This window comes from Nomascus leucogenys, chromosome 4, assembly GCF_006542625.1.
Source record: "Nomascus leucogenys isolate Asia chromosome 4, Asia_NLE_v1, whole genome shotgun sequence".
Classification (NCBI taxonomy): Eukaryota; Metazoa; Chordata; class Mammalia; order Primates; family Hylobatidae; genus Nomascus; species Nomascus leucogenys.
Window position 1 is genome coordinate 97,942,422 of NC_044384.1, and position 16,506 is coordinate 97,958,927.

The 16,506-nt window shown below is 49.6% G+C and overlaps 1 protein-coding gene across 10 annotated transcripts in view; it reads right to left on the reverse strand.

Annotated features, from left to right (window-relative positions):
• CACNA1D (calcium voltage-gated channel subunit alpha1 D) overlaps positions 1 to 16,506 on the reverse strand; it is a 322,420-nt gene that overhangs the window by 6,804 nt on the left and 299,110 nt on the right. For 8 of the 10 annotated variants that reach the window (XM_030811596.1, XM_030811599.1, XM_030811606.1 and 5 more), the window contains 5 exons: positions 6,221 to 6,337; positions 5,160 to 5,527; positions 4,410 to 4,436; positions 3,004 to 3,153; positions 1,420 to 1,583 (listed from right to left, as the gene is read on the reverse strand). In XM_030811596.1, the coding sequence (XP_030667456.1) occupies positions 1,420 to 1,583; positions 3,004 to 3,153; positions 4,410 to 4,436; positions 5,160 to 5,527; positions 6,221 to 6,337 (826 nt within the window). Of the gene's footprint in view, positions 1 to 1,419; positions 1,584 to 3,003; positions 3,154 to 4,409; positions 4,437 to 5,159; positions 5,528 to 6,220; positions 6,338 to 16,506 lie in introns of those variants that run through there. The other 2 variants (XM_030811602.1, XM_030811603.1) reach the window with 2 other exon arrangements.

Consider the following 16,506-nt stretch of genomic DNA (forward strand, 5'->3'; position numbering starts at 1 on the left):
CCCCAGCTGGAGTTCCTCGCTCAGGATGACCCAGATCCCCCAGCTCCTGCCACCCACCGCTACAGAGGGAAAGCAGGTGGAAGCAGCCAGCCCCAGCCCCAGCCCCTCTAGGCGGGATGGGTTTCCTGGCCCCGGAGTGAAGGGGACCAACAAGTCCAAAACTTGCCCCGTGAGCAGAGGGCACTGACAGACTTGACAGGAAGATGAGGGAGGAGGACAGGAAGATGAGGGAGGAGGAGGGAAGGCAAGGGAGGAGGAGGGGGGAGGAGGGAAGATGAGGGAGGGGGAGAGAGGAGGACAGAAGATGAGGGAGGAGAGGGGGAGGGAAAAGGAGGAGGTGGGAAGATGAGGGAGGAGGAAGATGAAGGAAGATGATAGAAGATGAGGGAGGAGAAGATGAGGGAAGATGATAAAAGATAAGGGAGGAGGAGGGAAGATGAGGGAGGAGGAAGATGAGGGAAGATGAGAGAAGATGAGGAAGGAGGAAGATGAGGGAAGATGAGAGAAGATGAGGGAGGAGGAGGGAAGATGAGGGAGGAGGAGGGAAGATGAGGGAGGAGGAGGGAACACGAGGGAGGAGGAGGGAAGATGAGGGAGGAGGAGGGAACATGAGGGGAGGAGGAGGGAAAATGAGGGAGGAGGAGGGAACATGAGGGAGGAGGAGGAGGGAAAATGAGGGAGGAGGAGGAGGGAAGATGAGGGAGGAAAAGGAGGGAAGATGAGGGAGGAGGAGGAGGGAAGATGAGGGAGGAAAAGGAGGGAAGATGAGGGAGGAGGAGGGGAGATGAGGGAGGATTAGGAGGAGGAGGGAAGATGAGGGAGGAGGAGGGGAGATGAGGGAGGAGGAGGAGGGGAGATGAGGGAGGAGGAGGAGGAGGAGGGGAGATGAGGGAGGAGGATAAGGCCTGGAGGGGCCTGAGGACAGATGGACACCAGAATGCCCAGGTGACCCTCAGAGGCATGGGGTTTTGCAAGACAGGCCTGGGGCACAGCCAGCTCTGCACTTGAGCCCACTCTTCCCCTTTGGGGGCTCAGTCACCCCATCACAGAGTGGAGCAGGGCTGACAACAGCAAAAGCGTGTGTGTGGTTTGCCTACCTCTCAGGACAGTCCCAGGTTCAAAGACAATGCTATGTATGCGAAACACCCTTTACCAGATGTGTGTGCAGTCTTAGGGCCCCACAGCCTCTCTCTTCTCGAAGAGAGTCAAACATAGCACTGAAGAGGCTAGAGCTCTATCACGTGGGATATGGATGAGAAAGAAAGGAAAGCAGACACACTGTCTCGCCGGGGGCTGGTCTGGAGGACTAAGGATCCTGACCTGGCAGCACACATCCGTCACCAGCCCCCAGAGCGGGGGTCGGGGGAGAGGCACACTGTTCCCCGGGAGGTTCCACCCAAAACAAAAATCTGGCCTCACATGCTGGGGTGGGAGGTAGTAGGCGTCTCCTTGGAGATCTCCGTGAATCATAGCAAACGGGCGAGTCATCGTCCTCCAAGAATCCTTGGGGGTGATGGTAGCCTTGGGGCCTCTCAAAGTCGATGTTTCTGCCTGGGTATCTGCTGTAGTAGCCATAATTTTGCCTGGAGGTCAGAGAGGAGGGCAGTAAGGTTCTAGGTAACAAGCTCTGTCACTCAGCCCTGCCAGACTGACATCCATGCTCCTCTCCCCACCTCCTCCCTTGGACATAGTAGGACTGGCTGAGAACAAGGCTGGCCTCAGTTTCATGGAAGATTCCAGATGGAGAGCAAGGGCCATTACAGGAAGGTTGGGTACTGGAGGCCTGTGCTGAGGGATGCGCTGGCAGTTTTGATCCCTCAGCTCCAGGGCAAACGTGGACCGCAGATGTCCTGTGAGCCAGGCTCTTACCCACTCATTTCCTCCGTGACAGCCCCTCTCCTGAGCACCTTCCCTCTGCCAGGTGCTGGGCACCAGGGACACCAAGATGCATGAAGCATGAGCCCCACCCTCAATGGGCTTAGAAAATGCCACGAGCACACAGAAATCGAATGCAAGCTGGAAAGGGCCAGTGCTGGAAGAGAGGAACTCACGCGGTTCGTGAGGTTTTCTTTTCTGGGGGTTGGGGGAGGGATTTCAATTCCAGTCATGGAAATAAAAAGCAAGGCCCTAGAGCAGGCCCTTGAGAGGGGGGATGAGGCCAGCAGATGGAGTGAGGGCATCCAAGCAGGGGCCACAGTGTGAGCAAAAGCCCTAGAGAAGGGAACACGAGTTCATCTGGCTCAGAGTCAGTGGTTTCAGAAGTCAGGCATTTGAGGAAGACACGCGAAGGGCTGCGGGAGCAGAGGGTGAGGGTCAGGCTGTGGCTCAGATGCCAGAAGCCACCTCACTGCCATTCCACTTCCACTTCACTGGGCCCCTGGTCACAGTGAGGTGCAGTTCAGAGAAGAGGGTGGAGGGCGATTTTCATCCACCTGTGCCGCCTGCTACGCCTCCTAAAGCAGAGTGCCCATTCTAATCACAAACATTCTTTCTGCAGGACAGAAGCCAGATGGATCCCTCTGCTGAGTGACCCCTTGTTTCTTCATCTCCCCAAGAGACCCCCTGAAGTGGCAGGAGGCAGGTGCTGTGCATGAGGACCTGGCTGAGCTCCAGGCTGGCCAAGCCGTCGTGCACACAGAGCCCTGGGGCTGCCAGAGCTCCAAGTGTTAATTCAGCAAAAACTGATCTCTCCAAAGACGGGGTGGTGGAAAGGCATTAGCCCAGCCATGAAGCAGGCCCAGCTCCCATTTCCCAAGCCTTCACTAAAAGGCCTCAGAGGCCCCTAGTGGAAATAAGGCAACAGGTCTAAAAGAATAGCCCTCACCCTGCCTCTCTGTGGCTCTCTTTCTCCAGCTCCACTCTCCCTCTGGCCTGGAGTTTCTGCTCCCATTTTGCTTTTTAGGGGAAGCCCAAGTGCAGCTGCCGGTGGCCCTGGCTTCCTGAGCAGGCCGAGCACCAGGGCAGGGCGGCCTCCTGCTCTCCACAGGAGCCAGAGCAGCTCACCTGCTCCAGGTGGGCGAGCTGTCGTCCTCGTAGCATTCCTCGCTACTGAAATACTCCTGCTCCCCCAAGCAGCGGGGGTCCCTGAAATAGCCATGTATCTCTGGGTCTTCCCGGCAAATAGTTGGGAGCTGTTCATCTCCTGAGTCGGACCTGCAGTTGGGAGAGAGGATCTGAGAACCTGGGCAGGCGGCAGATAATTCCTGCTGCAGCCGCACCTCTGCGTGTGGCCAGCAACCCTGCCCGGGTGCTCCTGGCTTCTCCCAGCACGCACCTGCTTCAGGCAGCACTGGACTGTTCAGGCTTCTGGCAACAGCACCGTGTGTGTGTCTGTGTGTGTGGTGTGGCTGCGTGCCAGGATAGGGTCTCTCTCAGTGCCCTGCACAATGTTGGTGTCAAACCATTGTGTCCAGAGGCCTTGGAGCCAAAGGAATAGGTGCAATTTGGAGAACAGAACAAAAAAATGGACCTAGGGAAAAAGACCCTGGGTTCCCAGGGCATCTGCTCTGATCCCTCCCACTCCTTCTAGTCCCCCAGCTCCAGCCCAGTGTGACTTCAAAACCTGGAACAAAGGAGCTTCCTGGCCACCGACCTCCTGCTATATCAAATCAGGAAGGTCGAGTGTGAATTCTGGATACAGTGCCACAGGGGCAACTGTCACAGAACATGTCCACCATGTTTCCAAAGGCTGCCCTGCCCCAGGAATGTGGGAAGTCTCCCTGAAACCCGGCTCATCCTGGCCTCAGTCCTCAGAATAGGACTTGGTGATGTCAATCCTCTCTCCAAAGGAAGGATGGTACTTCCTCCGACTCCTCCACTTTCTTGCACCCAACTCGGGCCCACATGGCTCCCGACTTCACTTGACAACATGACACGGGAAGACCTATCATCCTCCCCGGCCCCCAACAAAATGGGCATTCCGCCCACAATTCAACTCAGGTCAATACGTGTGGAGTGGAATATACTACACATATCTTGAGAGCTACAGGGAAAATGACAAGGTCCCATTCCTGACCTTCAGGAGGTTTGGGTCATGCTGCAAAGCACCCACAAGAAGCTTGACCCCAGAGAGCAGCCGGAGCTGCCAGCCACACAGGCTGAGGCCCCTGTAAATGCACAATGGATGCTCCTAGTGCCAGCGGGAGGCCTGCAGGAGCCAGCCCATGGGGTGCACCTTGTGTGTGGACACCAGTCCTTGGATGGCAACAGAGTCGACAGAGATATGGATCGGAAGGTGCCTTTGCTTAGAAGCAACAACCTCTGACCTCTGAGTCCCCAGCCATGAATTATGATAACCTTTAATAGGCTGGCTCGAAGAAGTGTTGCTCATTCTTCAGCACTCAGAGAGGCCAGTTGGTAACGTATCATCACAGTATTTAACACAAAAACAGGTAATGAGCAGCACATACCTAATGTAAGTTTCATAATAGCGGGTTCTATCCAGGAAAGGCATAACATGGGAAGGAGGGAGAAGATAAAAGTTAATTTCCAACCAAATTTACAATGCAAACATCAGGCTACCTCCTAGAGTAGGGGTTAGCAAATTATGATTCGCCATCCACATAGGGGCTGCCACCTGGCCTTCTATGACCCATGGGCTATAAATGGTTTTTATTGTTATAAAGGATTGAAAAACAAAAAAAAATCTGAAGACAAAAAATATCTCATCATATGCAAATATATGAAGTTCAAATTTCAGTGACCATAGGGAAATTTTAATGGGACACAGCCACACACCCAATTCACTTACATATTTCACACTGCAACGGCAGAGCTGAGAAGCTGCAAGACTGTATGGTCCTCAAAGCCTAAAATATTGACTCACTGACCCTTTAGAGAAACAATTCACCAATCCCTGTTGCACAGTATGTGAGCACAATTGAGAGGTGGATTTTGTGGCTGCTGCTGTTTTAAGGCCCCTCGGCCTCCCCCATACAGGATGTAGAATGGCACGTGGCCCTTATGCTTTAGGTCTATCACGTGGAGAGTGTCAGAGGCGGCAGTGACCTGGGGGGCACTCACAGATCCTGACACAAACGCCTACAGGGAACCTCCTCCATGCCCCGGAGCACAGAGGACAGACCCGCCTTGCTCCTTGGGACTAGATGCAACACGGGCAGACACCACATGAGCAAGTCCAAACACATCGTCAAGGTTACCTTTTCACACTGGACCTTCTCTGAGGCTCCCGGTCAGGCTTGTGGGAAGAATGATGCCCATTTTCAGACACATGCTCAAGGTTCCCAATGCTGGGCCGCTTTCCATGGGCAGCTTTGGACATATTGGCATTATTGAGATTGGCATTTGTTGAGGTGGGAACTTGCTTTCCTATGGAATTATGGTTATGATGGTTATGACACACCGAATTTCCTGCTGGAGGAAACAGCGGTTTCTCAGTATCACTTGCAGGTGGAATTGAAGGCCTTTGGACATGCAGGGGACGGTGGGTGGTATTGGTCTGCTGAAGGGAATCTCTCCTATCACTATTAACATGATTGACATGGTTTCCAAGCAGGGCACCATTTCTCTGCAAAATAATGGGAGACAACACCAGGTAATTTAACAAGTATTTGATGCAGACTAGCTATGTTAGGTAACTTTCTCTACATGAAAAACAAATTCTAGGCAAGTTCCGTAGGATCCCTGTAAAACAATCTGAGTGTCTCAATGATCAGGGTGAATGTAACTGTGTGGCAGTTGGTCCCCCCGAGATGAGGAAGGTTACCGATTTCCTGAGCTGGGGAGCAAGCTGTCGGCTGTCACTCGAGTGTGCTCTTCCAGTTGCTCCAAGTTGGGGTGACTTATACCCAGCTGGGCTGGCTGGTGGCCCCAAGGTTGGGCATGCTCTCTGGGCTGGGGGACTGAGAGCCAGCTGGCAGATCAAAGAGCTGGCTCAGGAAGGAGGAGGGTAGCAAGGGCAGCTGCCGGAAGGACTCAGGATGCTCATCCACATGGCCAGCGGCTGTGGCTGAGCTCCTCAGAAGCAGGCAGTTGAGGGGAAGGTGGGTAAGCTCAGGAAAAGAGCTGGCCTGGCCCTAGAAGAGGTGCTGATGCCTGGGGAGGGTCTGTAGAAGGGGGAGGGTGTGGTCTGAAAGCCCCTCTAGGCCCTGGGGTTGGGCTGCATTCTCCAGACTCTTCTGTGGATGATTAACTGCCCAAACTGGAGTCCTGCCCTGCTATTTCCAGATGGCCAGTGTGTAGCTAGGCGTGGAATAATTACTTTGAACACATCATCTTCTTCTTCTCGTTTTGTTTCCTCAGGCTCGTCATCTTGCAAATCACACGATATAGCACGCCGGATTTCTGGCCCAATGTCATGCAGTGTCCTTAATCCCGCCTAGATCAATGAAAATGGCAGAACAGGTTAGACCACACACGGGCCCTGGGGACAGCCTGGGTCCTGGCTTCGTTCCTTCCTGATTCAGCGGTGGGGAGGAAGGCTTCCCCAAAAGCCAATCCAGGGCACTGACTGATGTCACTGAAGGCAGTCTAAGGGTTGTTGGTATGGTCAGGCATCCAGATGGTCAAGAAAGTCCTAGGTAGGATGCCTGAGGCCTGCAACCCAGTAATCTCCTTTGCAAAACCCCCACTTCCAAGGAACACTGCCTGGTTACTAGTGCTAGGGTCTGCCAAGCCAAGAGCTTATGCCCCCGTCTCAGTGACAGTCTTCAGTAGGCTCGCCTACAAGAGCCCTATCTCTCCAAGCCCAGAGCAGGGCAAGGAGCACAGCCCGGCCGATCTAAAGTGAGAGTGATGTGGACTCCCTTGCTGCAGAAGCCTAGGTGTAGGCGCCAGAGGCACAAGCAGACCAAGCAGCCCTCAGGCCACTGGTTCTGCTAAAAAGCCATGGAACGAGTGAGTGACACAACACACTGCAACCACCAGCACACTCGGACCACGACGGAGCAGACTGACACGCACACAGACCCGGCCACTGTGGTCATCAGGATACCCTGGCCTGTAGCCTGTGTGCAGGCTGAGAACTCACCAACAGGGGGTCCGCTTTTTGAAGACCACAACAAATTGAAAGTGGCTCATCAGCCTTTGCAGGCAGTGCAAGACCCACCAGAAGACACCACTGGTAGATCCCTCCGGGCCCGTCACAGATACTGTGCATCTCCCCTGGCGCCCTCACAGCTGCCTTCCTCACTGTGGTCCCTGCTATGTTGAGACAGGGCCCAGGAGAAGCCCTTCCATTGTTCACGACTTCATTAGGGAAGCGTTCCAAGATGCGTATGCACGGTGCATGGAGGAAGGTACTGCTCCAGCTCTGAGAGAATTATGATGTTTTGACCACCAGTTTGAAGGAAAACAGTATGCTGAGTTAAAGACTAATAGGGACTGTAGGGCAACTTTATCCTTTTCCACACAAAGACCTGCATCTGAAGAAGGCATGTCCTCTCTGCCCTGGGTCTAGGGTCCTGTATCCAGGCAGCCCCTCCTCACTCACTGGCAGTCTGCCCACAGCTCCATAGCCATAAAGGCCTGGAGAACAGCTAAGACACTGGATGTGCAGCAAATGCTTCAACCTCAGGGTGGTTTGCAAAGGAAAACTGGGCTAAGTGGTGGGTCCTCAGGGGAGGAGACCGCTTCCCTGTCCTTCCTCCACAATACCTGTTAGCATGTGGGCAGCTGTGGCAAGGACAGAGAGGCATGATGACCATCCCTGAGACAAGCATGTGGTAGAACAGATGCCCAGCAGTGGTTCAGGGAGGAGGAGGGGATGGTGGCTGCAGTCTGGCCAGATCCATCAGGGCTGGGTCCCACTGGTCTGGGGATGCTCAAAACTGGTCCCCGTGCAGTTGCCAATGCCAGTGCTGGTGATGTTAATTTAGAATGTAAAGTCACACAGGAACTTCTCAAGAGGCCCTTATAAAAATAGCCTGGTGCATAAAAGCACTCAGCCTTTGAGACAATTCTGCTAAAAATGGTGCCAGGTTGGGTTTGGTTTGAACCATTCTGTGAAGATAGAACAGCAGATCTTTCCATTTAGTGAATTCTGAAGGTGAAGGAAAAGCTAGGAATGAAAGCTTTAAGCTTCCTGGCTAGGAATGCTGAGATCTTACAGGGGACAGACAGTCATGTCCCGGGTCAAACCAAGACAGTTCTTGGGGTGGTCAGGGAGGCTGCTGCTTGCTCTCCTGTCCCTCTGATCACAGGCTCAGGATGCACGTGTGTATGCTTGTGCATACACACACACACACACACACACACACACTTTCCCTCTCTCAGGATCCACGAGTTCAGCACATCTGAGCCTGGGAAGTCATTTGGTTCTGAGGTGGACCCACCTGCCATTCTCATGGAAACATCAAGAAGGCAACTGTAATGCTATGCTGGTAAAAGCTCTTACACAGCACAGCTGCAGGAATGTGAAGAAAGGTCATACCCGGCAGTACTAAACAGCCACATTTCATTCATTCAGAGCTTCCTAGGGTACATCATCAAGGGATGGTGAGCTAAGCAAGGGTTTCACTTCTGATTTTGGATCAACTGGGAAGAAAAGTCTGTTACATATCTAAGGCTCCCAAACAAAAAGACCAGGTTTGAGACACCTGCTGCTGCTTCCACAAAATAAACACAGGTTATAATGCACTCAAGTCAACACCCCCAAGTAAATTTGGTACATTAATCCATATTACAAGGCAGTAAAGGCCAGGAATGCCCCCAAGTTTAAACAACATATAATCCTATTTACTGTCATTCAACTGATTGGACTAGGTCTGATTAAAAGAAATAGAAAACTATTTATTTGGATAATTTTTAACATCATCCTCTGTTGACGGGTTGACAGTTCACTGAAATACACATATAACATAATTGCATAATAGAAACAAAAACTGTCTCCAGCACATCTTCAGTGATACACAAGATTAGGATTTAGTCGACAAGATAGTGCAATGAACAGACATGGGACAGAGAATTTGTTTGCAACATAAATCATGGAGAAGGTTGAAAGGTGGCCCAAGTTGCCACTTCCAAAGACAAATAATGACAACATATTTATTAAAGAGACATTAGAGGAGGAGAGAAAGGATCGCTCTTCCCAGACACAGAAGCAGAGTGTCAGAAATCATGATTATATTCTGCTTGTTCCAGGCAGGAAAAAACACACCTTATAAGAGTCAGGGACTGACTCTAATTTTTCACATGTGTTCTGGGGAGGGCCAGGTCAGGCTGTCCCCCACGACTGGGAGTGAGGGAAACAGATGTTCCCAAACTAGAATTGACATGAAGCTTAAGCACAGCACCCTGAATTTATTACATATCACAAAACATGGTAATGAAGTTTTTCTAGCACACGTATCAAGCTAAAAGGTAGCTTAGGCTGCTCCCAAAATTCCATAGGCACAAGTTCCAATCCCCAGAAATACAGAAAACTATCTTAGACTCTTGAAAAAATTACTTTTCCACAGCCCTAAAAAAAAGAACATTTTTTTTTCTTGGGATAAACACTTTACAATCAGTAAAATTATCTATTCTTTCATATTTCATATCTGTGTCTACCTCTATCAGCAAAATACTATTTTAATTTGAAGAGTGGTCATTAGCACTTAAACCAACACAATTAAAGCCATATAAAGTCATTCCATTAACATCACAGCAGAAATATGGTTTTGAAGAAACACAGAGTTGCTATAAAATATAAACATTATTGACTTATTTTAAGATGTCCAATCTTATAAAATATTAAACAGAATCAAGCCTAGTTTCTGGTTGATTTTAAAATGCTAGATGTTATCATAAATATTTTTTAAAAAAGAAATGTTGGCGCTTTGCCTGTAGACTGCTGCTTAAAATTTTAGACACCATTTAGTTGGAATTTCATAGATACTCTATTGAATGATGAAGTTACCAAAAAAACTAAAATGTCTCAAAACACTTCTGAATAGCATAACATGATGATATTTTGACATCAAATATGAACACCCATTTACCTTTCTTTCTCCTGCCCACTTTTAGGTTAAGTTTCTCCTGCCTAGATGCATTTGCAATGCTTTTGCTGCCTGTGTCCCTAAGCTAGCTCCATCAGACACACCAGCCATCTGCCAGCCCTCATAGCACCACAGCAAGCATGCACAAGTGTCCAGAGCCCCGCCCTGGACCTACACTGTAGCAGTGGAGATAAGAGATGCACGTCTCTAGTCGGGACTGGGCCAGGCCATTCATCTTCAGGATACAAGTGCCAGGCTTTGAGACTCCCGCCAAAGAACCCTGCCTGGCAGAGCCTGTTCCCCATCACAGGCAGGCTGCACTCAGCCTAGGCTGGCCCTGCATACCGTCATCTCGCTGGTGACAAGTTCTGGTTAACCCTTTAGCAGGATTCAGTCTATACCCAATGAGAGGGGACCTTTTTAGACTAGTTCCATTAGAAAACAGAATGAGATTAAGTTCTTATGGAATAAACCTGCTCATCTGCAAGCTGCCGTCCGCCTCCTCAGCACATCACACATGGGCACACCCCTTATTTTGTCACCACTCTCCTCCAGGGAAAATGTGATGGTAGCCTTTGTGTCCATTGTGAATGGTCCTCGGGTCAGATATAAAGGGTTGGAATCCTGGTGCTCTGTTAGTCATCCGCAGTCATTCCAACCCTCCCTGAAAAGTCAGAGGTAACATGACCCCCACAAGCTCCCCTAGGGGTTGCACTATTCCCGTCACTTGGAAAGATAAAGGAAACTTTAAAGAAATTATCTAAAATATGACCTTTGCCTGCACACAATCTGAGAGCTCTCTGTTATTCTTGGTGCAGTCAAGAATCTGATTCTGTTGTAATTTTAACAACCCAATCAGAAAAAGTCTTGCCAGTTTCCTGATAATAGAGCATTCTGTAAAGTTTAGGCTTAGCAGAAGCTGTAAATCACAACTTCTATTCTGATAGAATCTTTATACCAGTCATTGTGAGCTTACATACAAATATTCCACTAGATTCTGGGAGGAAGGGAGAGCCAAGGTTATTCCCATGTGGTTAAATTATGTGCCCAAATGAGTCAAAGGCTCAGTGAGGACTCTTGGCCCCTAAGCCTATTCTTCCTGTGACACTGGGCTGCCTCACTTCTCCCAAACTCCCCACCTCGACCGCCACCCAGGCAAAGTCACTGCGCCTACTGGGAAAGAGTGCTGGATTGGAATCTGAATCACACACTTACTCACCTATAGTCACGACTGTGGGGTGTCACCTGATCAAGGCTAACCCTCTTGTGACTACCCTAGCAAAGCTCTTATATTCCTAAGTCAGCATGGAGATGACAAATGATCACAAGTTATCCCTGAAACGGATCCTGTTTGGCACACATCCTTGGTCCCAGTTGTGCACGTAGGGGAGCTGATTTTTAAAAACACTTTCTATCCTGCCCTGATTCAGACCATCACACCTGCAGATCAGCACAGGCAGCAAGAATCGGCCATGCTAGACGAATGGGGACACAGGCAGCTCCATGCCTCAGGGAAGTGGGCTGAGACTAGGAAGGGGCTGGAGTGGGAGAAGGGCTCCAGTTAGGGCAGTGCCACTGCACAGGAGCCTCTTTAACAAAGGAGATGATTAAAAAGCTCCAGCACCCTCTGCCTTTAGGGGGACCTAGTAGCATTCCCCCAAAGCAGTTCTCAGGTATGTTCTGGGGACCTTGGGGCATCCCAAGACACCATCAGGGGTCCATGAGGTCACTGTGATTTGCATAACATAAGGATGTTCTTTGCCTTCAACACTCTCATCCTCTCATGAGAGCACAGTGAGGTTTTCAAAGGCTGCCTGATGCATGATATCATCACCCTGGCGTCTTTGTGCTTGCATATTCTTGTTTTAAAAACTGCTCAGTTTTAATTTCTAAGACAGTAAATATTGACACACAAGGGTCTTCAATAATGTAGAGTATAAAAGGGTCCAAAGACCAAAAAGTTTGATAACTGCTGATCAATCTGTCCTCCAACAGGCACTACTACTTTTTCCTCAAGTGTAGACTTTTTACCCCATCTAGGATTCCCACTCTTCTGTGGACCTTTCTCCACTCTTGGAAGAAATGGCCTTCCTATGGCTTCCCTGAGCCAGCCTTTGGGACTTCTGAATGGGTTGCCTTCCCCATGCGTTAGAATTATGTGCCCTTCCAAGATCTCAAACAGCTGTGTCCCTTAGGTCTAAGAGGTGTCAAGGAGAATGAACTCACCTGGGTTTCTACCCACCCTGGAACTGTTAGTAAGTCTTAGCCAGCTCCTTCGCACAGATCATCTAATCATGACACGATTGGGCTGCCAAAGGACACTAGGTGAATGGTACTAAATAACAAGCCACGATAATTACCACCTTTTACTACTACGTCACATCACTTCTTTGCAGCAACTCTTTCTTCTCAAAGACTCCTGAACATAATTATTATTCTCAAAGGAACGAGATCTCCCCACTTTCAGAAAGAGTACAGAATGTAGTACCCAATAGTCCAGTGGATTAATTTAATTTTTAATTGGGTTGTTAGACAGTATAAGCTATTTGAGAAGAGCCTGATGGCCAATCTTACCTTTGCTTCCCTACAATGTATACTGGCCTGCCTCTCATCTTCTATCCAGGAGCTGAAGAGTTTAGCCTATGGATGCTGGTGTTGGGGGTGCCAAGTTTGCTGTGTGTGTCTGTGAAGATTCTAAATAATGAACTTGAGTCGTCTCTCACAACTATGACTACACTAAAAGCTACACTTCTCTGCCAAGGCTTTAAGAGAAATGACAGCGGTGTCTCTGCAGTTTGACTGCAAATCAAGTTTCAGGAAGCCTTCTTTCCCTTTTGAGTTGAAGCTGGAAGCAGCTTTCCTGATTCCTGGCTGTCTTTTCTAAGCTGGCCTTGGCTACCAACCTCAGCCAATGCCATTTCCCAGCAACACAGCCAGGCCCAAGTGGAGAAGACTCTCTTGTTCCATTTAAATCACTCCCTAAGTCCCATCTAGAAAGTGGTCACTTGTCAGTTTTTACTTATTTGAGGAGCGTGGAGAAGGCACGTGGAAACGCTGCCCACTTGAATCGCTTGGGGCCTTTCTGCCGAGGCCTGAGTGTATGGAACCTTGGATCTAGAAGGTCGGTCACACCAGCCCTCTGAGACAGAGTGACACATACAGGGGGTAGGCACGTGCCATCCTTCAGCACTGAATCAACTCAACATCGGGTGGGTCAAAGACAGACAGAGGGACTGACAGAGGGACTGACGGACCCCCACAGGGCTGACTGGCTTCCCTTTCAGCGATGATACATCACATTCTTCATAAATTCTTATAACTTAATATACCCAGGTGCTGCCCAGTCAGAGCAGAAGTGGGCCTTTGGATCACAGCAGGGTCCTGGAGGCTCCCTGCAATGCCAGGCACTAGACCTGTAGCTGCTGGGTCACAGAGCAGTCTCAGGAGGGGCTAGACTGCTGGCAGTGGGGAAGGAGACTCAGGTGCTAGGGTAACAGCGGTTGATACCAGGTGCAGCTGTGCTTCAACATCCTGAAAAGTGGCCTGGCCACACTGGAGTGTTCCCAGCTTTCTACCCCCCCCCTCCCCCACATCACCATGTGGTGCAGCACAAAGCAGTCAAACCTGCCCTTGGGCCCTATGGACTGTGCTGTGAGAACCCACAACACCTACTGTGAGCTCCTGGATCTTAACTAGTCTGCACACTTATACACATGGGGGCAGAGTCGGGAGCTAGGCCCATTTCCATAATGAGGACAGCAGGTCCACTGAAGTCCAGGTAGGTCAGACCTCTTGGTACAGTGAGGACTGCAGCCAAGGGCAAATGTCATAGGCACAAAAGACATCACTGGAGAAGACCCTGAGGCTGGGACTGACCCTGTCAGTCACGCCTAGGACAAGCCTGCAGAAAGCATACTTCCCACTGGTGACATTGCTCTCACCCTCTGCCTAGCCTTTGGGACTCCTGCCCTCCCAGGATGCTTAGAAGAGTGTCCACTTCTACAGGAATAGGGCCCCCCCAGAGTTTGCTGGCTCTCTCTTCCCCTGCCTCCGCACACCCCACATACATACACATGCACTCGCACACACACACGGCTTCCAGCCTGTACACATCAGGGCAGGTGAAAGGGGCTCTTAAGCCCTTCTTTTCTCTACACACTTCAGATGCTTCAATTTTTTTAGATTCTTCTGCATGACCTCTGCACTATGGCTACTTTGAATGTTGATCTTAAAACCCCAGCTGGCCACTTTGGGTGTCTTGGGCTCAGCATCAGATGTACAGACTCCAACCACCACTTGGAATCAGCTGAGAATTTGAGATCAGACACCCTTATCGACCAACATCTTGGGCAAAAATCTGCTATTCTTAAGATGTGAAAATGCAACCTGCAGAGTTACCTCTGTTGATATCTTTGTGCATTGCCTAGATATCTTTAAAAGGGGGGAATTCTCCTTCTCAATGGGTAAGTATGGTACAGAACAGAAAAGAGATCAAAGGAAAACAAGAATTTCTTAAAGTTCTGGTAGTAAACAGGCATATGATATTATTATTGTTGTAGTCTTAATATGCAATTATACGTTCAAAGTGCTTTACAATCACTTAGCTATTCCTCACAACAGCCCTGTGAGGTAGGTCGACATTATTAACCCCATTTTACAGATGGGGGAAACTGAGGCACAGAGAGGTTAAGTGTCTTGCCCAAGGTCACGCAGCAAGTGAATGCTGAAACTGGGACTAGAACCCAGGTTCCCTGACTCCCAGTGTCCTTGAAACTAGACCACACTGCTTCCAAAGAGGCATCCCCAGACTGGCTCTGAGCACGAATTAAAGACGGACAATGTTAGATGAGGTTTGGGTGTGGTGGTGTTTCCTGTGGACACGTTAAGATGGAACCTGAGGTGTTGCCTGGATTGGTTTTGGCATGCGGGTGTATGTGTTAGTTTCAATGGGTGTATCTGAGCTTCCTGGCCTGTCCACTTCTCACTGTATTCTGGACTGGGTCACTGCAGAGAGCAGGGCCGGATGCTCAGGAGGTCATGGTGGACTGGCATACAAAAGGAACTCTGTCAGCTCAGTGCCGAGGGGCCTGTCAGTCTTTGGGAGTTCGGGCAAACTAGGGATGCAGGACTTTGGAATGGAGTCAGATGCCCACCTTAGGCAGGTCTGCTTAATCTTTTTATTTTTATTTTTAATTTTTTGTTTTACTGGCCAGCATCAGGAAGTTGTGTTCATTTCATTTCTCTGTGGGGCAGCTGCCCCCCTCCTTTGCTCTCTCTCACTCTTTCCCTTTCTCTGAGTCTCTGCTTGGAAGGGAAAACTGTTAAGCCTTGTGCGTTCCCTTTCACGAAAAAGAACCACCGTGAGCAACGTCCGCGACAGGCAGCCCTGGCTCCGCAGATGAGCCACGGCCCCGCTTCCACCTTCCGGAGGAGTGCTTTGCTTGGAAGGGGTCTCCCTGGGGCCTTGGGTCTGCTTTTTCCTGCATTTCTTCTGAAATGCTGTTTCAGTAGAAATAAGCCCACTTGAGACTTTTCCCTTTCAAGGCCTTAGCCACAAACGCCTTCCGACTAACCAGCTTGGTGCCGTAGCTCAGGCAGAAAATTCTAAAGCATCCGTTCAAGCATCTGAAACAAACGAATCAGCCAGTGAAATCTCATCTGTTAGCATCTGTTCTCCTCTTAGATTAAAAAAAGAAAAAAAATTTAAAAAGAGGCTTTTGATGGCTTCAGGTAGAATCATGCTTAAAAAAAATAACAAAACAAAACTCCACTACTTTTTAGACTAAGGTGACCGGGCAACAGGTGTTTGATCTTCTACAGATTAAATCTCTGTGGAGGATCCCATTTTCTTCTGTCTTTATGCACTGAGCCTCCCTAAGAAGACCACGTGGGGCACATCAGGGGTTGAGAGTCCTTTGCTTCTTATATACCACCCACATCTCCCCTCAACCACCTGCATCGCCAACTGGCGGCTTGTGCACAGGCTTTACAATTATTCAACTTAACAACCTAATTCTTTATAGCTAGAAATAATGGTCTCCTCCTTAAACCAAACTTCCAAACAGGCAAAAGGACTATCCCTCCAAAGCTTTCCTACGATGGAGATGGAAAGGCTCCCATCTGGGATGAGTGGGGGACATAGCGTCCTCGGATTCCACTGGAGTGCGTGTCTTTTGCAGAAAGGAAATTCTCGAATGTTAAAGGAAAGAGAAATGAACAAAACTTTTCCCACTTTGGGGTCTTTTTCTTATCCACAAGACACTGGACTAATGAGTGTCTGTAACTTGCACAGATGTCCTCATCCAGAAGGTCTGATGGGACATTCAGCATGCATTGCTGTCTGCTGGGAGGAGGACTGAGAATTTTCATGGCTGCATGGCTGTGTTCCTCTATTTATTTGCCCCTCGTGGAAACTTGTAGGTCACTCGGATGTAGCAACAATGGATGACGAGCGAATGCTGAGTCAACCCAAAGTGAACATGGCATGTAGGAGATGCGCAAGAGGAAATTAAAAAAGGCCTGATGCAGCTTCTCTCTGGTTCCCTCTGTAGAGGGGCTGGAGAGAAGGTTG